Raw genomic sequence first — 27,484 nt, 5'->3', positions numbered from 1 at the left:
GCACGCGCAGTGGCGGCTGTCGCGCGGCGGCCGCGGCCGTAAAGCGCGGAAGGTCAGCCCGGCCTCCCCCGTCCCAGGTGAGCCGGCGCGGCCCCGCCGACCCCGGCCCCGCCGACCCCGGCCCCGCTCCGCGACCCCGGCGCGCCCTCCGCCGGCACCGCTCCGGGCCCTCCTTCTCCTCCCGGCCGCCCCGCAGCGCGGGGTCGGGGGCGAGCAGGCCGAGGCGGCGGCCCCCCCCCCCCGGAGCTCCCTGACACCCCCGGTCCCTCAGGCTCCGGCACGGACCGGAGGCTGCGGGTGAGAGATCCCCCGGTACTGCTGCTGCTGGAGCTGCTGCAGCCAGGCCCTGGGGTAAAGCTTGTGGTAAAGCTGTCCCCGGAGGGGCCTCTCCAGTGCCCTGTGCCAGTTACTGTGATCACAGACTTCGTTTCCTCCTTCAGGTAAAGGCCTGGCAGCGTTAATAATCAAGCTTATTTTTGTGCCCTATTAATTTCTGCCTTTAGGAAGCATTGCAGAGCATGATCTGTGCCTGATGGGTGTTTCAGCTCTCCTTTTCACTGTTGTGAGGGCTTTTCCAACTCTCATCTGGTTCTTTGCTCATTGTCAAGTTGCACTGTGTCAAAACCAAAGGTGTAATGCTCTGTTCCTATTTAATGATCTAAGTTTAAATTCTAAGGGCAAGGTGGTTGTTTAAGGACTAACTACCCTCCTGTTTGTTTGCTCATCAGCTTTCCCATGTCCACTTATACCCGACATACCATGCGATGTTTCCTGCTGCCAGCCTTGTGTGTAATGAGACTCACATTACCACTCATCTTCTTTTCCTTCCTAGAAGGAGTGGTACTGAGGTAACGCCTGAACACATCTAGGTGGTGCTCTAGGAAGAGTCATAAAGAGCTGCCGGGATGTTTCTCCGATTGCTGTCCGATATCCAGTGGCGGGCAGCTCACCCGAAATGGAGGAGAATGACCAGCTCCCAGCGAAGTACCTCGACTACAGCAGAACCTCATCTGGTTTCCCTGCCGTCACAGGCACAGGTTGTCATCTGTGGTGGTGGAATCATGGGCACCTCTGTGGCATATCACCTTTCCAAGATGGGTTGGAAGGATATAGTCTTACTTGAGCAGGGCAGGTAAGGATTTCTGGTTAAAAACCCAACAAAACAGGACTTCTATGCTGAACAATATCTGCTGTAACATGTTATTTCTGTCTCTTCACCTGAACTAAAGTGAAGACCTGGAAATAGCCTTTTTCCCTGGGGGAAATAAGGTTATACTGAACATTAGTAACAGCACTTACTGCCCCTTCCCAAGCACAGGGCTGCTCTGCAAGGTGAAGAGTATCCCTTGTGTGACTGTGGTGGCATAGCCATGGCTCAGGGCCAGACTCCCACACAGCCATGCCATTTCCCTCTGCAAGACAGAGAGAAAGTAAGCTTGAGAAAACTTGTGGATCAGGATAAAGATATGGAGATTGTACTGCCATGGGCAAAACACACTTATCCTACGGCAAATTAATTTAAAATAATTAACTCTATTTCATGCCAGTTAAAATAGATTCAGGTAGTGAGAAACAAAAACCAAACATTAAAACACCACCTTTTTTTCCCCTCAACTTCACTTCTGCAGTTCAGGGTCTTCTGCCTCCCCACAAAGCCCTGAGAAACACTGGGGTGACACAGTGGGGTGTGGTCAGTACTGGGCTCCAGTGTGGGTCCTCCATGGGCTGCAGTTCCCATCAGAACTCTACTCTGGTGTGGGTTTTCCATGCACCACAGTTCTTTCGGGAGATATCTAGCTGCTCTGCTGTAATCACAGGTGATCATGTAAAACAATGTAGCTGGCAAAGGTGATGAACCGTTTAAAGAGAACTAAAAACCCACGTTATTCCTCCAGCCCCTGCTGACCTCTCAAAGCAGGATGCCATGTGTGTCTAAAGCATTGCATAGCCAGCAAAGCTCCAGAGACTGCAAGAGGTTGTAAGCAGGCATCACTAAAACATTGCCCTGTAAGCTGGTTAAATTCTCAGATTATTCAGCTTGTTGGAGGATTTAGTGCCTGTCTGTAAAACAGCCAAGGCTGTTATGGTTTGGTTGAGCAGATGTGCCCTCATATAGTTGAATCAGCTCTCTGTAGCAGAGCACATAGTTCCTGTTGAAAACTGTGCATCCTAACATTTCCCCTGTTGTTTTAGACATCCCTTTCTGAGGGGCATTCATGTTATTTTCATTAAGAAGTATGGGGGATCCTGGGCATGAGACACCGCTGAGACTTTAGGGTTTGAGGAGGTGTTTATTGCAGCAGCTTCTAATGTCCTAAATAAGTGCTGGACTGCATATTTGTGATCTACTTTAGAGCTTCCCACCTGATACTGCTTTCAGGAATAATTCATTGTGGTTCCTGGAGTTTGTGTGGCTGGGAAGCAGCAGGTTCTTTCTAGCTGCAGAGAGAAGAAATGGGGTATTCGCATCTGAGACCTTGTGAGTGGGGTCCTTCTGAGCAAAGTGGGGTGCTGGGCTGCATTTGCAAGGGAGTGTCATTTTTGCTAGCGTGGAGCAGGCCATGAACAGCCTATTAAAGATCTGCAGTGAGTTAAGATGCTGTGCAGGCTCAGTCTGTGCATGCTCAAGGAGAAAGAGGAACATTGCAGTAGCAGAAGTGTCTTACAAGGAGCACAGCATGATAAAACTGTTCTTCAGCTCTTTGGGTTGTCGTTGAGTAGGGGTGTAGCAACTGTTCCTTACCCAGCTGAATCTTAGGTTGAATTATTGAGAGAATGTAGACGTGCTAGGCTGAAAGCAGTAGTGCCAAATGGAAGAATGCATGATGACTTTAGCAGCAGCAAAGGTGACTTGGAATTATTGTGGAAGCAGGCTGCAAGGGAGATGCTTAAATCTAATTGCCTTGTCTTCCCCTGTCCATGCTGCATGGAGTTGTGTAGGTTTCTGTCTCTACAGAAGCCCTTAACCAAACAGCTCAATGGTTTAGGGACAGTTTTAGAAGGAACAAGAAACATGTGCCTGTCTATGGCAGTTGTTAGAGAGTGAGAGGGACTTGCTCATACTGTAATCTTCAAATATGCAAGACTCAAAGCCAGGTTAATTTTGATTTGAGGGAAATCCTGCTTAGGAGAAGGGAAAAGTCAGGCAGCTCAACTTAAGTATATTTTTTTTACAAAAAATGCTTTCTTTGAAAAATGTCAGTATTTAGGACTCATTAAAGAGAAATTGTCTTGGACTGCAATCTGTTTTCAAAAGTGAGCAAAAGCAAAATCATCCTAGAGGTTGTGTCATCCCTGCATCATCCAACTTAGTGTTGCTCTATGTGTTGTGGTGAGAAGTTGCTGTGTGGTTTGTGCTGCCAGTGGAGCTGCTGGAGCAGCCTGGTGTGGAGTGTGTACCTGGCAGCTGTATGAGGCCCCTCTCTGCACCTTTTCCTGCAGGTTGGCTGCTGGTACCACTCGCTTCTGTGCTGGCATTGTGAGCACAGCCAGGCCCACGTCCATAGATCTGAAGATGGCACACTATTCAAACAAGCTCTACCAGCAGCTGGAACAGGAGACAGGAGTGCAAACAGGTACTGAAAGTGTCATTCACTGAGTAATCTTTGGGAAACTGAAGTACTGACACTGAAATGAGTGTGCTTTTACAGTGTCTTAAGGCCTGAAAGTCTTGTTCAAAAACAATACATATGGACTTAGTCAGATGCAAAGAGATGTCACTAATGTAATCAGAATGGGGAGAAGAGTATCAGATGGGCAAACTGAAGGCAGACTACCTGCAAATTGTGACAGTTTTCATGTTACCTGTAACTTGGGCAGACATGGGGGAATTTTCACAAGGACATGGAAAATATTATTGCAGTGACTGGAGCGAGTTGGCCCATTCTGTGTACTGATTCATTTCTGAAAATGAGAAGGCGGTTAACAGGAACACTGAAGCATAAGCAAAGCCATGTCTCTTACTGTAGTCTAGGCCTGGAAATAACACAAAAAGATTATGTTGAAATTCTCCTTCTCCCTCCAGAATGTTTGAGCATGTAACTGATAGGAAGAACGTGGTCACTGAAAGTTTTCTTCTGACAAAAACTTGTGATCTCTGTCAGACTCAATAGAGGTTAATAACTGTGCCTGCCATTAAGATGAGTACTAATTTAGTGCAAGTGTTGGAGTCACATAATATTTGGTTTTAGCTGTTGAAGTTTTATTCTTCTGAGTAGTTATTAGATCACTTTTTGGCCAGTAACTTCTCTCTCTTAACACCATGTGTGAAATTCAGGGTTTTTTTTAATAAACAGGAGTATATGAAGTAGAAAGAGAACACAATTAAAAATTAAATTGCCTTTTTAAAAAGTTCTCTCATGCACTTTTTAATTACTAGCTTGCAAGTGTTTAAAATTATTTGAGGATGTGGGATTTCCAGGCTCCTGAGTAGTGGAAGCAAAAAGTCTGCAATTATATTAAAGCAATGAGTCTGAGATGGAAAGGAATTCATGCTCCTGTCCAAATCTGACTTGACTTTGGTCATTGTCATAGGGTACATGAAGACAGGCTCTATTTCACTGGCTCAGACTCAGGACCGACTGATCTCTCTGAAGCGCATTGCTTCATCACTGAGGTACGTATGAGCAGGAAATACAACTCAGCTTCAGTGTGCACCAGCTCTCCTGCAAGACAAATGACATTGTGTTTCTTATGTTCTGTGGCAGTGTAATGGGAATACCATGTGAAATTATCAGCCCAAAGAAAGTGGTACAGCTCCACCCACTGATCAACATCCATGACCTTGTGGGGGCCATGTATGTGCCAGAAGATGCAGTTGTGTCATCTGCCAATGTGAGTCTGGCTCTGGCAACCGCTGCCTCACAGAATGGTAGGAGCTTTTTTTATCTATAGTGTGCTCCCCTGCATGATAGCTCCCTTCTTTCCATAAAAGAAAATTATGTTCTGCATCTCTTTTGATATTCTAACCGAGCACGGAAGACCAAAATTGTGTTGTTTCTGTAAAGCTCAGATTCTTTAAACCTGTTCATTTCTGAAAAAACAGGCCAAATTTTTTTTACATGCTGAATCTTTATAGGTTTCCTGGGATAGATCAAGCACCTGTTTGTTGTCCTTAGTGGTTACATATTTCTCTGAATAAGCACACACTCTTTCCTTCCTAGAACTGACTCATAATTACACATCAAAATAGTTAATTACCTACGAATGAAAGGGGTGACTAAGCCTTGTGGAGTATTTCATTGAGCACATATGCTTTGGAAATGTACTACAAAATGCTGTTTGCCCAGCACTTTAGCAAATTTGGAGTGGTCTAAAAGTGGGAGAAAGGTTAAATATGATAACAGGGAATAAAGGTCATTAAGGATGAAAGTCTGTCAGATTGGAAGAAGCTGCTTAGGAAGGTACCTCACTTAGTTTCTTTTAGCCCAGCTTGTTTTTGCATACTGCTTATTGATTTTTTCCATGAAATGACAAATTTCCCATAAGAGAACCAGTCATGCCATCTGAAACTGCAGACTTTGTTGCATAAAGGAATTGTAATGGAAAGAAATCCATAGCTGAGACTCTTTTCTTTCATGATACTGGGGGTCTGTTTATCACCCAGATTATCACATGGAAAAAAGTCTGTAGCTCTTCACAGTCTCAGCTTGTACAAATTGTACATGTGGTGTTTTACAAATAACAAGGTTTTGCTTAAGAATTACTGGGTCAAGAATAGATATTTGTCTCCAAGAGAAAATAAGCATTTTGGTTGAGAGTAAGGGTTTAAAGCTAACAGTCTGACACCTTAGAAAGAAGGCTCATGGCATACTGACTTTCTGATGTCCAGGTGTCCAGATTCATGAACGGACGAGTGTCAGTCATGTCACAGTCCAGAAGGGTCGAGTGACCGGAGTCGAGACTGACAGAGGGCGGATTCAATGCGAGTACTTTGTCAACTGTGCTGGCCAGGTTGAATTATTTAAAATTTTCCTCTTGTTTCTGTTGCTTAAGAATATGTGCACTTCCCTTTGGTACTTTTTTTGTTTTCCTTTGGGGTTTTTTAATGGTTTATGCTTTGGCTTGGTTTACTGGAGTAGATCAAGTCATGTTACTCAGCAGCTTAGCCCGGCAGGGGTGTGAAGGAGGAAAAGCAGTGCTTGCCGTTTGCTGAGCACCAAAGGCTGGGTGTTAACCTGCTGAGCAGCCCCTGCAGCTTATTGTACAGCTCTGCCCATGGTCTCTCTGCTGGGAGCTTCACCCTTCTTACAGAAAGAATTTTGCATTGGCTGTTAGGGAGACAGTTAAGTCTCACCCTACCCTCTTATCTCCCTCCCCAAAAATTTGTTTGTTTTTACTCCTTAGTGTCATGTCTTCTCTGCTGGAAAATATGCCTGACAATTGCAGTTTCTCAGCTAGCAGCAGCTGTCTCCCTTGTTAGTAAAGGGTCTTAGTACAGGCACCTAAATGCTGACTATTCTGCTTCTAGATGCTGAACTTGGTGCTGACTTAGGTCTACAGATCTTAATTTGCTTTCATATTGTAAACTGGTACTTCTTAGTTTTGAGTTGGAGCCCCACTTTTCTAGTTCTTGTGTTGGGAATAGAAAACCAGTTTTTATCCAAAACAATTCAAATTCTAAGAAAAGAGAAAAAAATCATGTCTGTTTAAGGTCTGGGGGTCTGAACCAAATCTTACTTGGTCTTTTATGAAAGCAAAATCAGAGAGGTGACCTGTGCCTATGTCCTGCTTTTTTTTCCTGGAGCTGGTTTTTCTCTTTTCCATTCTGACCTGTGCTTTTTTGATTTCAGTGGGCCTATGAGTTGGGCCACTCTGGGGAGGTACCAGTCCATATCCCACTCCATGCCTGTGAACACTTCTACCTCCTGACACATCCTTTGGAGAAGCCTCTGTTGAGCAGCTTACCAAGTAAGGATTCTTCAGCTCTTCTCACTTTTCTTGGTGAATTATACCTGCCTTTCCAAGGTGACTTGTAGTTTGTGACAAAAAGACCAACCTTGGGCTATTGGTCCTCAGCTCATTTGGGATTATGAAGTCCTTCTCTCTGAACTGCTCTGAATATTCTTTTTCAGTGGTAGAAAGAATATCTTTCTTTACTCTTGGGAAGGCTTGTCCTGCAGGAAATTATTTTCAGAATTCATCAACTTAGCAGGAGAATGACCTTGACTCTAGCTTGAGTAGTAGTTGTGTGTGAGTCTTGGATTGTTGCATTTGTGGGCTGGAGAGTATGCTAGCCTTGGCACTGTGTTTTCCTTGCAGGCTGCTGGCCCCAAATGGCCCATCTATTCCTTTCCTCCAACTGAAGCTAAGGCTTTACAATGGCATTTACATGTCTATGAGCTGTAGGGGCAACCCAAACACTTGAGGTAATTGCTCCTCCCCCATGTTCTGGCTTTTGGATCTCTTTAAAAAAAGCCTTTGTGTTTGAAAACTGTGGTTGTGAAGTAGAGAGCTTTATTTACTTACTCTCAGTTGTTAGCAAGATTTTCTGCTTCTAGTGAGTAATGTATATACTGTCCAGGGAATTCAGATCTCTGGCCAGAGTCCAAGTGCTTCACTTTTATCTGACTGATTAAAACCCTCGCATGTATATATATATGTATGTATGTATATATGCACATATATATATATAATCTCAGCTTTTTCCGTACATGGCAAAAATTGCTATGGAACTTGTCAGGTGGAGTAACGTAAATACTTCAAGTTGACACTACCAGTGGAAGGAGCAATCCAGACCTGACTGCTCGTCCTCACTCCAGTACTGCCCACCTTCTTTGTGCTGGTGGCCTGCAGTAAGCTGGATCTGTTAAAAATTAGCTGTTCTTAGAATAGGGAGAGAAAGAGGGGCAGGGAAGGACATGTCTTGGTGGAACGTATGGTCTTGGGTGCAGTTTCAGTGGAACCAAGCCAGTATAATAGTTTATCAGTGCCACCAGGAATCTGAATCCCTCTTATGTCCTCTCGCTCCTGGGAACACTGTCCTGCTGACTTGGGGCTCCTCAGGTTCAATTCGGTTTATTGTACTGTCCAAAAGTTAATATGCATGGCTGTGGTGGGAGCTAATGGTTTAATCTAAACTGGCTCACCAGGGTGTCACGTGAGAACCAGAATGGTCTGTCAGCGTGGGGCTGGGGGACTGAGACTATCCCTTCTCATGTCAGGAGACTGCTGGCTTGGCCTGGCATGTCACCAGCCTCCTGTTGTTGGTGTTTGTGGGACAACAGCCTGAGACAGATATCCCTTCTCTCAATTCCCTTCCCACCTGTTTTCTTCCCTCTGCAGCTGTTTTCGACCCTGATGGCAGGATCTACATACGCAACTGGCAGGGTGGCATCCTCTCAGGAGGCTTTGAGAAAAACCCCAAACCTCTCTTCACAGAGGGACGGAACCAGCTGGAGATCCAGAACCTTCAAGAAGACTGGGATCATTTTGGTATGTTAGGGAAGAAAGGTTCCCACAGCAGTGTAACACGTGGCTTCAGCAGAAGGCAGAGTTCACAGCAGTGCAGGCTGTCGTTGACTTATGGGAAAGACAAACATTCTCTCAAATTCACTCATCTCTTCATTTGTCAGTAATTTGCTGAAAAACCCTTTACCAAGGGCTGCAGTACCTGAAGGGAGCCTACATGAGAGCTGGAGAGGGACTTTTGACAAGGGAACCGAGTGCTAGAACAAGGGGGAATGGCTTCCAAATGATAGAGGGCAGGATTAGATAAGATATTAGGAAGAAATTCTTCCCTCTGAGAGTGATGAGGCATTAGCACAGGTTGCTCAGTGTTCAAGCTCAGGTTGGATGGGGTTTGGAGCAACTTGGTCTAGTGTAAGATGTCCCATGCCCATGGCAGGGAGGTTAGAATGAGATGAGCTTTGAAGTCCTTTGCAACGTAAACCATTCCAGGATTCTGTGATTTCTGTGTAATACTTAAAAACACCCACTAACCCTCAGCATGTATTAACTTCCTCTAGAGCAGCAAGGTACTACATCAACTTGCCAGTGCTGCTCTTCCATTTCAGTTGATTTTTGACTGTCAGTGCCACATGCTGCTCCTCTTGTGACGCAGTAGATCAACACTGTTGACCTGCCACATAGCTGTGGTATTTTGTTTCTGCAGCTCTCTTCGGCAGGGACTGACAAGTGCATTTCTATCAATGGCAGTTGCTTTGTGGACAGAAGTTGGTATTGTGGCTTCCCAGACTGCGTCCCACCATTGACAGTGGTGGTTTATTATATTCCAACTGTTCTGTCTTTCTCTTCCCATTTTATTTGATTCTGGTTTTATACTCCATGTGTACTTTTACATGGAGGACTCTTTCTGTAGGAAAGAGCATAGCATGGTCTGCGAGTCCCTTTCTTTCCCAGCCACTCCTGCCTCTTTGATGCCCGGTAAGTTGGTATGTGCCCTCTCATCTTCAAATTTGCCTTATATTCAGAATCCAGTTTTCCCTTGTGTCAGAGCTCTCTGCATCCCTTGAGAATGCACATGACTCTAGGCATGGATGGAATTTCACTGATTTCTTTTTTCAGTCATAATGTGTTCTTCCAGCTATGCTTCAGGTTAAACAGAATAATTTTACTTTTATTTCTGAGAGATAACCATACTGATACTCTAGAAGTTTAAACTCCAGGGGATGGAGCCAGGATGGGATCTCTTTTGTGCTGGTATATGCTAGAGGTTTTTAGATCCCTAGATGCCTACAGACTTGCTTGAAGATACTAGCTTCAGTAATGTGTTGCTCAAGCTCTGCACCCACTTCATATTTGGTTTTCATTTGGCTGAAATGAAGAGGCACTGCTTGCTCCTACCCCCAAATTGCCCAAGTTTCCAAAGGAGCTGCATGCTATGTTCCAGCATTGCCCTTTCATCTGTTCAAATGTGCTGAACAGTTGAGCAGAGTCAGAGCTTACTCAGGCAGTATTTGATCCTTTTCTGGGGCCGCAGTTCCTGGGGTTTGAGCTCTTGTATTACTGCTTTGATCTTTGTCATTGGAACACCTTTTGATTTTAAAATAGGCTGTGGAGTTGCTTAAATTGGACTGGGTATGAGAACAAATCCAGCACTGATCTCTCTTTTTATCAATAAAAAAATAGCCTGTAACTACAGGCTCTCACTCTGGAATTCTAATGCTTGAGAGAGGTAAGAGAAAGAACAGGTCAGAAAGACTCTTTCTGTTTGTAACTTCTTAGGTAATGTGAAATCTGATTATTTTACTGCTTGTGCATAAAGCTGAGGAGTGTTCTTAGGGCTGAATCTTGAGGGCTTTTATCTGGAGTACTAAGCAGAGGTAACTTTTGGGCAAATAGCCAAGTAGATATCTTATCCTTTTATTAATGCTCTCAAATGTCAAACTGTGAAGAGTTGCCGAAGGACTTTTCCAGCGTGACTGGGCAATGAAGCAGTGAGGAAATTCAATAAGGATAAATGTGAAGTGACACAAGTGTGTGGGGATGGTCTTGTTTTCACTATGCGACGTGATGGGCTTTGAACAGACCTTGCAGTTGCATTAGTTCTGTTCTGTGAAGGCATCAGCGCAGTAGCAGTCAAAGCAAAAGACAAGTTAGGAATTACTAGGAAAGGAGCAGAAAACGCAGTTCAGTATGCAACACTAAATCCTTGGTTTGCCAGATACTAGTTCTTGTTCTAGCTGTTTCCAGAGGGTATCATAGGACTGGAGAAGGCCTGGTGGAAGAGCAGCAAGAGACTGATCAAAGCTTGGAATAGTTTCCAAGAATGGAGTGACTTGAGTGGGCTGGGGAAAGGAGATGACAGAAGGGAAATAAACAGAGGTCTATAGAATCTAGAATGAGGTAGGCTGGAAGGGGAACTGCTGATCACTGTCTCTTCTAATCCTGGAAGGCATCAAAAAAATCAAGTGTGAGCTTTAAAACAGAAGGCGGTGATTCCTCATACAACAAATTTTAACACATGGAACTCCTTGTCTGTGTCTATTGGATTTTTTCATGAGGCCGGGGAAGATTGGTCTAATACTTAAAAGAGAGATCAATTTAGGGGTTTCTAAATAGAGAAAAATATACCAAATTTTTAGGAAATCCTTTGAGCTGATGGTAGGTGGAGGATCGCAGAGTGCATGGGACAAGTGTCATATAGATTTGCCTGTTCGTACTCCTTGCTAGATACCTATTTGATATTTGTTCCTATTGCTTTCCCTAACAGAACTGAGCAGTGCTCTTGCACTGTTGAAAACAGTACTGGGCTCTTGCTGTGGATCAGTATGGCTGCTTTTATTGTATGCTGTGTGATCCATTTTGAGTAGTGTGATTCCAGCAAGAAAACCATTTCTCCTGTGACTGTATCAAAACACGGAAGCAGTTTCTGCCTGAAGCAGCTGAAATATGTTGAGACTGAAGGCTGTGACTTTTTGTCTCTTTATTGTCTTGCATCCTAGGGCCACTTCTGAGTGCCCTCCTGCGCAGAATGCCGGGTTTGGAGACGCTGCAGATCATGCAGTTGGTGAATTGCCCAGAGTCCTTCACCCCAGACATGCGTTGCATCATGGGAGAGTCGCCCACCGCGCGGGGCTACTTCGTTCTGGCCGGCATGAACTCAGCTGGCATCTCCTATGGTGGAGGAGCAGGCAAGTAAGTGGTCTATCACTGTTGTGTGTGTAAGTAAGGGTTTAGCCAAGAGTCTGCTCAGATGATCCTTCTGTTTAGAATGTTCCGGTTGGTATTTGTCACCTCCTCTGACAAAGATTCCTCTTCCGTTTCTGACTTGAATGAAGGAGGGGAGCAGTGGCTGTGTTCTGATTATGTTCTCCTGTGCGTATTTCAAATCTATGTTGGATTCTCCTCCTGTCCTGCACACCTCTCCTCTGGCATCACATCTCAGTGAGCAGCTGGGGATCAAGTAAGCTTCCTTAAAGCTGTGTTGGGGAGGTTTAGGTTGGATATTAGGAAAAGGTTCTTCACACAGAGGGTGGTTGGATACTGGAACAGGCTCCCCAGTGAAGTGGTCACAGCACCAAGCCTGCCAGAGTTTAAGAAACATTTGGACAATGGTCTCAAGTACATAGTGTGATTCTTGGGGTTGTTCTGTCCAGGGCCAGGAGTTGGACTCAGTGATCCTTGTGCATGCCTTCCAACTCAGGATATTCTGTGATTCTATGATTCTATAACTGGTGTGATTTTTTTTTAAGTGATAAAAGCTTAACAAAACGTATATTTCCTCATCTTCTGTGCTTCATGATCCCCTTTAATATATCATTTGATTGAAGTCTTTAGATCATTCAAGTTGACACAGCAGTTAATTCCTGTGAAAGCAGGGTGAATCTGTTGCTGATGAAACACCATATATGTGATGCCTGTGCTGACAGTAGTTTTAAGACTGTCCCCTACAGTAAGTTAGGTGTGGAATAATTTCCCAGTAAAATCCAGTTCCTGTGTTAATGCAGATACTTGGACAGGCATTTAAGTGTGATCTCAGCAGCAAAGATGCAGAATGATAATTTCTCCCTCTGATTCCCATTTAGTTTTGGTGATCCAGCATTCCTTCTGCCACACAGCCTTCTTAACAAACTGCTTGCTTTTCATGCTGGGTGTTAGTATCTGCATTTGTCTTCACTGGTTTGTCTGTTGTCTAATAATTTAACTCACCAGAGAAACAACTCATGATTATTTTTCTGTTGTCACATGAAATACAGAGAATCTTTGCAGTGAGGTTCTCTTAAGAATCAAAATAATTTCCGAAGGTAAAAGCACTATTTGTCCATTCGTTTCTACAGCCCCAAGATAAACAGTTTGGCTTGCTAATGTAATTTTTCATGATCAGCTCCAAACCCCTTTGTTTTGCTGTCTGCTGGCTGTGAGCAGAGCCTTCTGCTCTGCTAAATTCTGAGTTGCCCGTGTCCTTCAGTTCTGGAGAATGCCTTCCTCCTTCACTGCTGGAAGTGTAGCTAAACATAACTTGGCTGTCACCTCGTGCTAAATGAATGGTCACCAGTGGTTTGTGGCCGAGCCTACACCAGGCACTGAAGAACAACAAAGCAGAAGCCTCAAACTCCAAATGAAATGTGCTTGCACTTCCTTTTGTATTGGAACCCAAGGATATGACACAGTGTCAGCCAGGTTACCTGTCCAGGCTCCGGCTTCGTTTGGCACATGTCCTTAACTTCCTGCTGCCCTGTATGCTTCATCCTAATGGACAATTAGTAATTTAGAAATCTGGTAGATGCATTTTATAAAGGGAAACTTCCCAGATTCTGCTAGTGTTTAGAATACCATGTTACATATCTTCTCTCTCCCTATTGTAAGAAATTCTCATGTCCAAACTGCTTTGCTTCTGACTTCAAAGCTACACTCTTTCCCTGAAGATGTTGGCTGATATCTTAATCTTTATTTCTTCCATCAGGTACCTGGCAGAGTGGATGGTAAATGGGTATCCGTCGGAAAATGTCTGGCCTTTGGATCTGAAACGTTTTGGAACCCTTCAGAGCAGTCGTACTTTCCTCCGTCACCGTGTGATGGAAGTCATGCGTAAGTGAGGTCTTTGCATTCAGCTCTGGCCAGGCTGTCCCAAGATTATCACTTTGCTGCACTGTCTCTCCTCTGCCATCATTCTGAGAAACATTTTCCTCCTTCTTGACCTCCTTTGTGGCAATACAGCTCCTTCCAAGGAGAAAGGAAGGGATGAGGGTTTTTTTGTCTGCCAGCATTCTTACTCACTTTTCTAAAAGAATGCTGGTGGTACCTTGCTCTCCGCTATTTCTGTGCTTTGCCTCTGGTATAGGGAAATTTGTATGTATCTCTGTAGGATTCCAGCCTAAAAAAGCAATGCCAGGGTCTTAACTGGGAATGTTACACTGTCTCAAACATTGTTATTCTTTGCACATCATTACAATGTGGGAATACCTTCACTTCCAACTTATGGCTGGGTGACCCAGTTATCTTGCATAATTCAGGAAGTCTTCGTAGACATACTGCTTTCTCCTGTCAGAGTTTGCGATAAATACCTTGCAGAATAGATTAGAGATGCCATTTTTCTTGTCTAAAGCCATGGTTTGTTTCCTCCAGTTGTTTGAATATCTGCCATATTGTCTGAATATTGTGGATGACTTCTTTTCAAGTTCAAAATAGAAGTATGAAGTGCTCCACAAGTTGCATAACAGGAACAATTACTTGAATACCAAGTCTAAACTAAAAACATGTGTTCGGGTGAAAGCAGAGAAGTTCAGTAAACCTCTTAGCCCTGCTATATCTGGGGAATAAAAACCTTATGCTGCTTTGACCTTCTTCCCAGAAAAAATCACTTTATACTCTGGGCATTATTCTGCAGTTGCTTTCCAGTACAAACCTCAGTTCTGATAGCTGCATAATCTCTCTAGTTTTTACAGAGTGAGCACTGTATACCATTTCTGCAGTGTGTTGTTCCCATTCTAATCTAGTCTTCCCTCTACCCTCTCTTTCAGGAGTGCCAATACGAGATACTGCCAATAAATAAATTAAATTATTAGCTATGAGGCAGAAATGATGGAAGTGTTCAGTAAGAGATATTTGGCTTATCTTCAGTTTTAAGCTGTTTCTGACCTACGTAGAATTTTAACATTTATAAAGCAGTATTCAAACATCCTTGAGTTATTACTCTCCACTCATAACCAAGGAGGATACTTAGTGTTTATTAGGATAACTTGTTTTCTAAATAAAAATATTATATACTAGCTGAACAGATATAGAAGCCATTTGGAAAAGCTTCAATAATTACAAAAGGCTGAATTGCCATTATTTAAGAAGGCAAATTAGATGGTCCCTGTAGCTGTGGGCTGCCTACCCCAGCATTAGCATTGTCAAAATATCTGATATAGTGCACTGCCAGGGAAGAATCCTGCATAATTAATGCTAGTCAGCATGACTTCATGAAAAATAGAGTTTTTGTTATATTGCAGAATTGTCATGAGACCATAAGTATCTATAAATATAAGCGTTCTGTGCAAGTATTGTTACTCTGATTTTGAAGAGCTATAAATGGATCAAAATGGATTTGTGGCTTTTCAAAAACAGCAAAAGGAAGATTGGAGCTGTTTTGAGGGAGTTCTATTAATGGTTCAGATATTAGTAAGTACTGATAATCTGGAAGAAAAGTTTAGATAAAGATAATCACTTTGCCTAATAAAGGATCTTTATGACCATTGCAGCCCTCATGTGTGATCTGAAAGTTCCCCGCTGGGACTTCCAGACTGGCAGGCAGCTGCGCACTTCACCGCTGTACGACCGCCTGGATGCACAGGGAGCCAGGTGGATGGAGAAGCATGGATTTGAGAGAGTCAAGTATTTTGTCCCACCTGGGAAAGGTGAGATCATATTTTCCTCTGCCTAGTGCTTCCTGGTTGGTCTATGTAAGGTCTTGATTCATCCAGTTTATTAATTTTTCCTTCAATTCTTCTTTGTATTAGATCTGCTGGATTTGGATCACAGCAAAACCTTTTACAAACCAGACTGGTTTGATATTGTGGGTTCTGAAGTCAAGTGCTGTAAGGAAGCAGTTTGTGTTATTGACATGTCATCTTTTACCAAGTTTGAAATAAGTGTAAGTACCTAGGAAGGGACCACCTGGTAAAGGTGAGCTTTAGTTTATTATTGCCTGCTTTTGCAAAAAAATCTGTGTCCTATTGAGGATAGATAGAGGAAGTCGCACTGTATGGCCAAATTCAGGTTGTACCACAGTATTAAGCACAGATTGGATTTTGTCTGTTAAGGGCCCAGTTTATAGAAATACCAGCTTAGTCTATACATAGAATTTGACCTCCAGCACTGTGCCGCTGTTGTATCCTGTTACGCTTGAGACATCAGTGTCACTATCATCACAAATTGAAATAATTTGGGCCAGGACGTTGATGTGATCTTAAGCTGCCCCAGTGGATTTGTTTTGCTCAAGCAGCTTGTCTGACTTTCGCTTCCTTTTGATTCATGTAGTCCACTGGAGACGAGGCCCTGGAGAGTCTGCAGTATCTCTTCTCAAATGACCTGGATGTGCCAGTTGGGCATGTTGTGCATACAGGAATGCTTAATGAGAAAGGAGGGTATGAGAATGACTGCAGCATAGCCCGGCTCAGCAAGCGCAGGTGGGTGTGCAGACAACATCTTTAGCCATCATCCTTTGTGTGTTTGAGCCTTAAAGGACTTCCTCATGAAGATCTTAAACTTCTGTCACCACCCTGAACTAAAACGTCTCAGTTCTCCACCAATATTCCTAATTCAGTAAATCAAATGAAAGGGAGCTTCTGAACTTATAAACATTGGGGAAAGTAAGCCTTTTTCTGGGATTACAGATGAACATAGATTTCCTCAAAATGTTAGACCTTCAGATGTTTAATTTCTTAATTGAGATACAAATTGTTTGTAGCAATCACTGGAGTTTATTAATTAGGTAACCATTTAAGTGCAAACTAACTCCTGACCAACGTCTTTACTGGAATTGCACATTGAAAATACTACTTTTTGATTATTTCAATGTTCATTGCAGTGTATGTACTCTTAATTCTCATTTCTGCAGTCTCTTATCATTCTTTTTGTGCTCTCTGATGCAAACTGACATGATCACAGGATTTTATCCTTAGACTCACCAGTTGGGGCTCTCTTTGGCATCTAATAAAAAGCTCTCTCATTTTTAAGAACTTCATGGCCATGTCCCAGCTGAGTGTTGGATTTATTTTTCTGGATGGTTTTCTATGTGTGTTTTGCACAGTATTGGTGTGAAAGCATTTTGTTGCTGCTCTTTCAATTAGAAACAGCTTTTCTTTCTCTTCCACTTCTGTCTGCATTCATGTATTGCTTTAAAGTATTGTCCTTCTCTATGTGAAACCAGTAGCTTCCCTCCTTGCCTAGTGATTTCTACAGATGGTATCTCTGTCAGTGATGTACTTCAACTCACAGTTTGTGTCAGAGACACACACAAGCAGCTCATTTTCCCATATCAAGTGGAGTTCTGTTTTTCGAAGCTGTTAATAATAACCACCATTGTGTGTGAAAAGATTTTTGCTAAAACAAGAAGTTGCTGTGAGAACCATCCACTCCTGTCAGTAGAAAGAATCACTGGTGGTGAAGAGCTGCAAGTCCCTTCTGCAAACCAGTTGTGACTTTTGAGATACCCTGTCAACTTTCTTCAGAACTCCCTGTGTTCCACATCTAGTCACTTCTTGTCACCAGACCACTGGTAATGCTTGAAGTGTGGGATTTCTTTTCATGACAGATGTGATGGCATTGATCCAGAGACCTTAGCTGTGGTTTTCACAAACCAGCTTGTTTTGACCTCCCGTTAGCTTGGAAACGGCTGAATGGCTCGAGTAGTTGATGAACAAAGAATGAACTGCTTCACTTTGTGGTTGTTCATTCATTGTTTCTTGGGTTTGATTTATCTGTTCCAGCTTCTTCATGATTTCCCCCACTGACCAGCAAGTTCATTGCTGGGCCTGGCTGAAGAAACGCCTGCCTGATGACAGCAACCTGATCATGGAGGATGTGACCTGGAAGTACACAGGTAAGAAATCACTGAAAGCAGACCTCCTCAGACAGCTCAAAATCACAAATGGTGTCTCATGCTGCATGCCAGTTAATTGTTTAAAGTGCCTGGAGTTGCGATTTAGTCTCTCTTCCAAATATTTGGAAGAAAACAGCAGTTCGGAGACTTTCTTCTGGCAAGCCATGAGCAGGAAGACAGCATTCCTTTGCTGTGGAGGGTTTAATGACTCTCTCCTCTGTTCTTAAATGTACACATACCTATTAATTCAATAAACACTAAGACTTCAGAAATTGGAGCACACATGCATGTTAGACACCAGGCAAGACTTCTCCAGTCTTATCCTAATGCTGTTTTGTTCCTCTCTTTAGCTCTCAATCTGATTGGCCCCCGTGCTGTGGATGTCTTGTCAGAGTTGTCCTATGCCCCGATGACTGCAGAACACTTCCCCTCTCTCTTTTGCAAGGTGAGTGACTGTGCTTCTGTCCTCATTCTCCTAGGTTTTTCAAAGCATGGGTGAAAGGAGAGGAAATATGTTTTGGGTAATTAGAGGAGAACTAAGATTTACAGGAAGGTTTACTGCAGTTACTGAGCTAGGTTGGTAAAGAACTCACTAGGCTCACTTGTCTTTGGGTTCGGCTTGCTAAATATATAGGTGAATATGCATTTATTTTCAGTATTCCTTTCGCTGTAGACTTGTCGCCATTTGATATCTTGACATATTTCATATAATCAATTAAGCTGTCAGAGGGGCAGCTGGGATTGGGGACTCAGGCGTCATTGCCTCCTGTCATGTTAAAAAGCTGAGCAGATAGCTGCTATTCAACTTCTGTCTTGTATCTAGAATACAACCTGTGTTCTGACCTAGTTCCAGGGCTTATTGCCAAGTGTCAAGAGATGACTAACAAGTCTGGATAATGGGACATCACTATTTGAATTTGGGAATTTAAATTCGTTGCGAGTATGTGCGTGTGGCAAAGGGGGAGAGAGGGCTGGGCAGTGTGGATGTGTTACACATTGTGCTCCTTCTGGATCTCTGTGCTGTGTTCCAGTTTAGATGATTTCACCCCTCTGATTCTGCAGGAGATGAGCGTGGGCTATGCTAATGGCATCCGTGTGATGAGTATCACTCATACAGGAGAACCTGGCTTTGTGCTTTATATCCCCATAGAGGTAAGAGTGCACTGCAGCCTGAGCTAATTAAAGCAGTTGCTTGCATGCATAATTGGAAACATTTTCCAAGTTGACTCCAGGTGATGAGATGTCTGGTTTGCCCACAAGAAAGCTGCCTGCAGGCAGCAGGGGGAGTTTCCCTGCTTTATATTGCATTCCAGTGGGGCAGAGCTCTTGTGCTCCCGTGGCAGGGGATAGTGACGTTCCTGGTGGTGTCAGATGCTGCTGCTCTCTCCTGGTGCCAGTCTGTGTTTCACCCTTCCGTTGCAGTACGCCCTTCACGTGTACAACGAGGTGATGAACATGGGACAGAAGTACGGGATTCGGAATGCCGGTTATTACGCGCTCCGCAGCCTGCGCATTGAGAAGTTCTTTGCATTCTGGGGCCAGGACCTGGATGCTTTTACTACTCCTATGGAGTGTGGACGTGAGTTCCAGGTCAAGCTGGAAAAGGTAACCACCTTCTGCACTGGGGTTGGTGGGAGAGCAGAACTGGACTGAAAGGCTGCCAGCCAAGCAGATGGATGTGTTTTTATGGAGCTGTGTGCAGTAGCTGTAACATATATTCCTGTACTTCAGAAGGCTGCTAGAAATACAAAAATGCTCTGTCTTCCTCCTTCCTGGGCAGCATTCCCAGTGACCTGTGCCTGGCACTGCTTATATGTGCAGTGCTCAGTGTGGCAGAAGGTGCTCTGTACCTTACAGATGCTCAGAATTCTTGCTTCTCCAAGCTGTTTTCCCAATCTGATGAAGCAAAAGCCAGCCTGTGAACCCAGTGGCATTTAATGTTGTTAAATATGAGGCTAGGCTCCAATAACAGGTGTTCTGTATTTTTACTAAAACAAGGAAGTTCGTAGAACAGAGTTATATCGTGCTTTTGTGGTAGCAGGTGCTGTTGCTATCAGTGGCTTGTTTTGTTTCTTCCATCTTTGCATGAGCCAAAACAAATGCTTGTATCAATTCAAGAAAAGAATATAGTGACTAAGGATACAAATTTCACATTAGTTACAGTTTCCCTCTGATTTATAAAGCGGGCTAGACTTCTGGAACAAGAAAAATGGCAAAAAGTGGAATGGAGACACGGTTTTCACTAGAGTGAAAATTAGAATGATTTTTTTAAAGACCAGCTTCACAAACATTTCTGTGTCTTTTAACATCTGGAGCAACAAACATGACAGAGAAGCTATCTGAGGTGGGCTTCTTGTGTATGGAGGCAGCCCATTTTGATAGGGCATAAGTTCCAAGTGTAAATTGCCCTTGTGTTGGCAACCTGGTCTGATACAGCTCAGCAGCTGCCACAATTTCTGTCCCTCACATCAGCTGATGCTCCCTTTTCCCCACAGGGAATACAGTTTCTTGGCCAGGAAGCGCTGTTGGAGCAGAAGCAGAACGGGGTGTACAAGCGCTTTACCATGTTCATTCTTGAGGACCATGACACGGATATGGACCTCTGGCCCTGGTGGGGGGAGCCCATTTTCCGCAACGGCCGCTACGTGGGCAAGACCACCAGCAGTGCCTACAGCTACACCCTGGAGCGCCACGTCTGCCTGGGCTTCGTGCACCACTTTGATGAGAAGACAGGAGAAGAGCTGGTGGTGACGACTGACTTCATCAACCAGGGAGAGTACGAGATCGACATTGCCGGGCAGCGCTTCCAGGCCAAAGCCAAGCTCTATCCCTTCAGCTCCCTCTTCACACAACGGCGCCGCAAGGATGAGGTGGAACTGAGTGGCTACCAGAGGGAGTAGTGCTGAGTAGACTAGACCCACCCCTTGTCCCAAGCTGGAGTCTTCTCCCACCATCTTCCAGCCCTTTCTCCTCACCTCATATATTTCTTTCTTTTCCTTTCTTGTCTTGCAACTTTTAAACTTTTTTCAGTGTGTTACATTTTGTATATTTTAAAACTTTAATTTTCAAGCTTTCCCAATCCTGTCTGTCTCCCTCCTTCAACCCTTGCCAGGCTGCCCTGTGCCACAGTGGTTGAAGCACAGTGCTGAACATGCAGGGATGCCTGTGTAGGAGTGAACCGCACCAAAGGCCCTGGCCTTCTACTGATGGGAAGGGTTGGGGTGAACCCCTGAGGACTGCACCCTTCCTCTCTCCTCTCCAGCAAAAGGCATGGGACGGCAGGTCTTTGCTGCTTGTGGTTCAGGTGGTGGCTGACCTCACCCTGCTCTCCACATACCATGTTGCAGAGGGGTCGGTGTGTCGATGCACACAGCAATAGAATGATCAGCTACCTCACTGGCATGAGACAAAGCATTGTGTGAGCACAGCCAAGAGACAGGTTTTGGTGTTGTCCAGCCTGTCAGTGCCCTCCTTTGTCCACCATTTCAGTTTTTCCCTAGCAGGGAGTCAAGTAGATTTAACATCAGAGTATTGAGATGACAGTAGCGCTGGTAAGTTTGTTGGTGGGATTGGATTTTTTGTGTGGGGTCACTGAAACTAAATGGCCTTCTATAAATACAGTCAAAGATCAACATGTGCATTTCACTTCTATAAAGGAATGTTGTTTTTTTTTTTTTATTAGCAGGAATACTGATTTCTAACAAGGACAGATGTTAGTGTTTAATGTTAAATGGGGGTGTTGAAATGCTGCTTCTGTTTAAGCTGCACAATACACAGTCTCTTTGGGGATTGTCTTTCACTTTGTTTATGTGACTTGGTCAAACTCATCTGGCAAGGTTCATGGAGAACTTGCGTTGGTTTGGGGAACTTGAGCAGCAGGAGGGGATATTATCTTGTAGTTTTAGCTGCCCGTGGTTATTTTGAAATTGTAGGAAAAGACACAGCATTTGTGTCACCTATGGTGCAAGAAACACTGGGTTTTCTACTGATGGTGAGAAAACATCTCAGCAGCTCCTGCTGGACTCAAGAAGTTGTCTTCTGTTTTCCTCCTCAAATCTGTTGCACTTCTTTGTCTCTCAGTAGTACCTTGCTGAAGGGATTGAATAAGGGAGTGAAGGGAGCATAGGAGTGGGATTATAAATTGCTTTTCTTCAGCACTGCTCTTTGCATCTGGCTTCTCATAGTGATGCTCCAGATGGTGCAGCTGGAAATTCACCCCTTCTTCAGGCGTCAAAATGTGCCAGTTCAATCACTGATGGTAAATGGTAAAGAAATGGGGGAATGCTGAATTGCCTTGTGCATGTTTGCATCATCTTCATGTTTTGAGCACAATCAAAAACCAAGACTCTTTTTATTTACTTGAAAAAGGTCTCTTAAATGTTTTCCCTGCCTCTGATATCACATACTCCTCATGGCCTTTCTGCTTCAGCATCTGTTGGACTTCAAACACAACCTTGCACTGATGTCTGCCCTGTTAGCTGTGGGGAACACTTTCTCTATGGTCTAGAACCATTTTTGGGCACTTTATTTTCCAGTTAAATGGTGAGCATCAGTAGTGTAAATATGAGCTCAAAACCTTCCCTGGTTCTTGTTTTAAGTTTGCTTTCTGCTGCTTTAGTTGCTTTAAGCTGTGCCTTCAGTTGAGTCTGTGGCTGCCAGTTGAGGAAACTGTAAGGGAATTTAGGATTTGAGCATATGGTGTAGTCGGTTGAATGTAGATGTCACTTCTCTCAGTATGCGTTCCTTTGTTTGTGGTGGGTTCCACTGGAGCGTGTGGCTTCTTCCAGGATTTCAAACCTAGTTCTGAATGGACATGCAGAATTTTCCAGTTTCTGTAAAGGAGTGACCACACCAGGGCAGCTTTTTGAGAACTTGCAGCCCAGAGCACTCTGTGTTGCTGCTGTAGGCGGAGATTCCGCCTGCTTGTCATTTCTTCCAAATTCCCCTATTATTGCTCTCTGAATTGAAATTTTGCCTGGTGTGTTAGAATTAATTGCTTAAATGAAAGGTTCATAAAGCATCTAATAGCAGTTTAAACTCTATAATTACTTCTTGCATATCTTTTCTGCTTAGAGAGATACCACGATCCCACTGTTCCCATGCTGGACGTGTACCGGGGAGGACCTTGGTCCTTCTCCATTGGTTTTATGGGACACTGCTTTGCCTTCCTTATCCAGGAAAACAGGCATTCAACCAAAGAAAGTGTTTTGTATGTGATACTTAGGATGTGGAGCAGCCCTTCTGCTTAGGGTTCTTAGAGCTTCTTAGAGCAGCCCTTCTGCTTAGGGTTCATTGACCGTTCATTGTGGCTGAGTAAGGCACAGTGCTTCTACAGGAGAAGGCAAAGTATAGGGCCAAGGTGTGCTGAAGTGTGTAATGAAACTGCTGAAGAGAGATTTTAGCTTGAGCTGTTCAGTTCTCTGCAGAGTTAGAACTAGTTAAGACCAAACTGGAAAGCTAGCAGTATGTTACCAACCACTCATTCCAGCCACATTATGTTCCTCCTTGTGATTATTTTTCCTTTTCCCTAATTTATAGGCGCCTGTTAGTTCCTCAGGCAACTTTTCATACACGGGTGTCTCTTCTCCAGCAGTTCTGACAGTAAAATTGTGTTTTATGAGCTACTTTTGTCATTATGTCTGCTAAGGTTTATTTTATGTCTGAAAGGTTTATTTTATGTCTAGATCTATTGACTTTTCCATACCAAAAATAGAGAGTGGAAATAGTTTTCCACCATGATGGTAGATATAGCAACACTTCATGTAACGCTGTGTTTGCTGTTTGAAACTTGGGTGGTTTGGTAATTGTCAGTCTTGCAGCTCATTAACGCCTACTCTGGCCTTCACTGCTATGAATTCTGTTCTTGTTTTATATCAGAACTGGAGAGGTCTTTGACTGCTGTTAGGCTTAGTCTATTTAATTTCTGGTGTGGCTATTTTTAAACATACAATGTAAAGAATAGTTTGCCTTTACCAACTTGAACACCTGTCAAGAGGACAATTGAATCACGTTTTAAAATAGTGATACTGATAGGAGGAAGATCCTTCTAGCGTAGTGTTTTCATCTCGAGGTATTAAGCAGTGATGTAAGACTCCAATCCCTTTATCTGATGATTAGAGTGCCTAAAAAAAGAGCAACAAAATCTGTTGAAGGGTTACTACCTTTAGTACACCTTCAAATTAGGAAATTAGAAATTAGATCTTTGAAGCTGCTGTGGCACAGTCTTAACATCTAAGATGGTAAATAACAGGGACTGTAAAATTCTGCATCCTGATTCTCATCATTAAAACTGCCTTAAAATGCTTTTTGCTAAAATGGTGGTTTGTTCTCCTTCTGCACGGTAAGACTATGAACCTTGGATTGGGAAACACAAAAATAGCATCCGTCTCTGTGGCAATAGAAAGGGAAATGGCCTCATTTTGTGCTGAAGCTGCAGGTCTGCTCTCTGCACCTCGTGTGTATCAGTCACAGGGTTGTTACCAGTTCTCTGGGTCTTGCTGTCCAGAATGGGAACAGCCCTGTGGATTCCATTCACACAGGCATCTTTGGAGGGAAGGGAGCCAGTGAATCCATCTAAATGTGCATCCATGGGAAGGGATGGCTTGCCCAAGTGCTGTCTGGAGTTGCGGGAACTTATGGAAGATGTAGCAATTCTTTCCATTAAATGATTTTTACAGAGATACTATATTGTCTTAACATTGCTGTGTCCTTTCCTAAGTTCTCATGTTTTGTTAGTCCTTGAGTGAGTACTGCAAGGCTTGAGTAAAAGTGGTACTAGAAAAGCGGAAGTCTATTGTTCATACTTAACGATCTGAGGATACAATTAACAGTCTATTTCTAGAATTATGTTTTCTGTTTCACGAGGATGTGTTACAGTCATTTTCACATCCGTCTTTGCCAGACTTGGTTTCTTTTTGTTTTCTCCAGTATCTAGATTTGACAGGCCTTGTTGGACAGTTTCTTATTTTGTGGCAAGGAAGGGAGGCTGTGTGAGACTTGCACTGCATCTCCACATCTTGGTGGAAGCTTGGATTCCTCCTTTCTACTGTTGCATTTGAGTTGCCATCAATCATGTTGCTTTTCCTGTAACACCTCCAAACTCCAGCCTCTGCTGCTGTAGAATTTCTCAAGCACAAAGTTCTTCTCTTCCTTCTACCTGATGCTTTGTCATCAGAGCCAGCTTGGCTCTAGGTCTGCGTCTCTGCATCAACTTAAGTTCTTCAGCTTTTAGATGGTGCTGATACCAACATCAGAACTCCCAGGCGGGTTTGTGGCTGCTGTAAATCCCATCATTTACCCCTCCCTTTCCCTGTGCCAGGATTTTCCCACAGTCCTTAACACTTCTTTAGTCTCCTTCCTCAGGTGGCTCAGTGCATTAGTTCCTTTTGCCATCAGAGAGTGAGGCACGGCAAAATAAAAACTGGTGGAGGGATGGTGGTGTGGCTAAGCTGAGGTGGAAGGAGAGGTGCAATGAAGGTTTGATCCTTTGCTCATTACTCAACTCCTTAAGCCCAGCCTTGGAGAGATGATCAGCCTCGATTCCCAGCTCAGGGAGCATCTTCCTCTGCAGCCTTAGTGCTGGACAGGTGGGAGCCATGGCTTGAGGCAGAGTTGGGACAGCATTAGCACTTGTTTCCCAGCACACATTTGCCTCTCATTGGGATGAAGGAAATGGTGCCACACAGGAGAAGTGGGACCTGAAGTGCACTTGATTGCCTGGAACACTTTTGTCTCCCTGGCACATCCTTGCAGCTGTAAAGGTACAGCACTGACATCACCAACCTCATCCTTCCAGCACATTTGAACCAGAATGGTGACATTTTGGGAAGAGATCTGTAAAAACGAGGTAGTTTCTGTGTCAGGGGAGTGGGGAGTTGCTTGCAAGGGCAGAAGTCATTTTTATTTAAAACACAACTCTTGTTGTGTATCTTGGCTGCTTATAATGTTGAGGAGAATGTTCACAACCTTCATATTTGTCTTCCCAAATGAGTTTATTGTAATATTGGGTTAGAATAATTTCTTCCCATTTCGGGATGTTTTCCTGTTTTAAACTAACTTTTCTTTAATTGATTGTTTGGATTTCTATTTTAAAAAAGGCATTCAGTCATGGAATGGAACAGAACTTGGGAAAGGTGGGGGATTGGTATCATCTGATGACTTCAAGCTGTCACTAAAAAGAATTTGAAAATTTTCTTTGCACTTTAAACTTTCCTTAAGTATTATGGCTGTAGCAGTGTGCTTATAGCCCTTGGCATGAGTAGTCCTTGCATTTTAGAGAGGAAAAAAAGACTTTGAATATTTAAAATGCCTTAAAGCTTTAGGTGAGGTGTTTGGGCACTGGCTGGGCCTGCCACTTGATTTCCTTCCTGGAAAGCTGTGTGCCCAGAGCTGGTAATTTTGAGCAAGCACTGGGGGATGGTGGAAGCTGCCGTTGCAGTATGAGACTGGAATTTGTATGGAGCTGAGAGCCCCCATGCCTGTCCAGCTGCTGGGCTGACACCTTCCTGTTTGTTTCCCCCCCAGAAATGTATTTATTCACTTTTTCCTTGTGGTGTAATGGGTTTTCTTCTTTCTCTAAAGAAGCCTGAGCTGGTGTAGAGTACTCTCTGAGCATCCTGTTGCATTAATGGGAACAAAATTCTCTGCCTGAACGCTTTCCTGCTGTACCAGCTGACATTTGCAGGCAGGAGTTGGGAGGAGTGGGAGCGGAGGGGATCTGCTGCTGCTCGTAGCATTTGCTGAGATGGCTCAGAGACTTCTCGTCTCCCATTTGTCTCAAAGCTGAGCTGGATTACTGATGTCAGGCTGGCTTCTGGATTACAGCACAAACCAGAGCTGCTTTGCAGGTGTGGCACACTGGGCTGATGTTCTGTTAGAGATCCCATCTGCTTAGAATAAGGAATCCCAACAAAGAGGAGCAGTACGTTACAATGAGGAAAGTGTTCACATTAATATTTATTGATTTGTTAGTACTAGTAACAGTTGATCTTCCCAAATGGATTCTTGGCACCTGCTACAAGCAGAGCAGATACTTGGGAGTTGTCAGCCATCCCAGCAAGGACCTGATCCATTTTATGTGTATGGAGAAAAATCTGTGCTGTTGCCTTTCACTGTGGCTGAGGTTTTTTTCCATGCTCAAATTCCCTCCTTTTCCTGTAGTGGGACAGATCTCACTTCTTCCAGTGTAACCAGAGGCAGATTAATATCTCTGAAGTCCTTGACAGGTTATCCTGCATATCCTGGTCAGGCTTGCAGCAGGACACTCATCCAAACCCGCCTTCATGCTTTTGTCTCCTGAGACCAGATTTTAAAAGGGCTGGGAAGATTTCTGATGTGTGCTACTGCTGGAATTTTAAGAACTGAAGTTTGAACCTGTGAAAACACTTTTCTAGTGCCTTACGCTTGTGAATGTTGTGCAATGGATGTAGCTGAGGTGGGACAGAGTAAGGAGCAATGTCAGCAGCATGGTTCCCCATCCACTACGGCCGTCACCCTCTGCCCTCATAGGGCCCTGGCAAGCAGGTGCCAGCAGGTTGTCTCCAGCAGCACAGGGAGGCTCTTTAATCCCTTTGCAGTGTGGGGTCAGAGAAACCTCATGCCAGAGCAACACTCTGAGGGGAACAGTGGTCTCAGCTCTGCTGAGTTGGGATTTGGAGGGGTTTAGCAGAGACAAAACTGCTCTGATTGTCAGACCCTGTGGCAGATGTGGACAGTTGTTCTCAAGCGCACAAGTCAGGGTGAGTTTGCTGCTCTCCACTGAGGCCATGTTGTCATGTATGCTGTATTTATATCATGCTTGATTTCATTTCATATTTTGGTTGGCTTAAATGTTGCTAGGTTTGTATATTAATAAAGAGGCATTTTAACTACTTCTGAATTTTGCCATTAGTTATGCAAGAGCCTTGTGTGTAAGAATCCAAATCCCCCTGGTTGTTTGGGTGGGATCCTGCAGGGACACAAGGCTCGTTGAAGGGTCCAGCCCTGGGAGCTGGAGCG

General features: G+C 43.9%; 1 protein-coding gene across 4 annotated transcripts; it reads left to right on the top strand.

Moving 5' to 3' along the window:
• Positions 1-32: 32 nt before the first annotated feature.
• PDPR (pyruvate dehydrogenase phosphatase regulatory subunit) lies at positions 33-27,357 on the top strand. 4 transcript variants are annotated; one of them, XM_048316428.1, is made up of 18 exons: positions 33-77; positions 833-1,132; positions 3,442-3,575; positions 4,534-4,615; positions 4,707-4,870; positions 5,831-5,952; positions 6,792-6,909; positions 8,284-8,433; positions 11,406-11,598; positions 13,367-13,491; positions 15,147-15,302; positions 15,405-15,538; positions 15,925-16,073; positions 17,376-17,488; positions 17,839-17,933; positions 18,551-18,640; positions 18,911-19,093; positions 19,984-27,357. In XM_048316428.1, the coding sequence occupies exons 2-18, from the start codon at positions 906-908 to the stop codon at positions 20,386-20,388; spliced, it is 2,640 nt and encodes an 879-aa protein (XP_048172385.1). In that variant the 5' UTR covers positions 33-77; positions 833-905; the 3' UTR covers positions 20,389-27,357. The 4 variants fall into 4 exon arrangements, with proteins under 4 accessions (XP_048172385.1, XP_048172386.1, XP_048172384.1 ...); XM_048316429.1 differs by having other exon boundaries at positions 62-77; positions 836-1,132; XM_048316427.1 differs by lacking the exon at positions 33-77 and adding an exon at positions 156-440 and having other exon boundaries at positions 836-1,132.
• Positions 27,358-27,484: the final 127 nt, after the last annotated feature.

Source organism: Corvus hawaiiensis, chromosome 12 (genome assembly GCF_020740725.1).
Source record: "Corvus hawaiiensis isolate bCorHaw1 chromosome 12, bCorHaw1.pri.cur, whole genome shotgun sequence".
Taxonomy (NCBI): Eukaryota; Metazoa; Chordata; class Aves; order Passeriformes; family Corvidae; genus Corvus; species Corvus hawaiiensis.
This window is presented reverse-complemented; position numbering and strand designations above follow the sequence as displayed.

What these genes read in the sequence shown, in the direction of transcription:
- PDPR (XM_048316428.1), top strand. Translation starts at nt 906, where the DNA reads ATGTTTCTCCGATTGCTGTCCGATATCCAGTGGCGGGCAGCTCACCCG. An exon ending in TCTGTTGAGCAGCTTACCAA is followed by an intron (nt 6,910 to 8,283) that starts GTAAGGATTCTT and finishes TTCCCTCTGCAG; the next exon opens with CTGTTTTCGACCCTGATGGC. An exon ending in TGCTTTATATCCCCATAGAG is followed by an intron (nt 18,641 to 18,910) that starts GTAAGAGTGCAC and finishes CTTCCGTTGCAG; the next exon opens with TACGCCCTTCACGTGTACAA.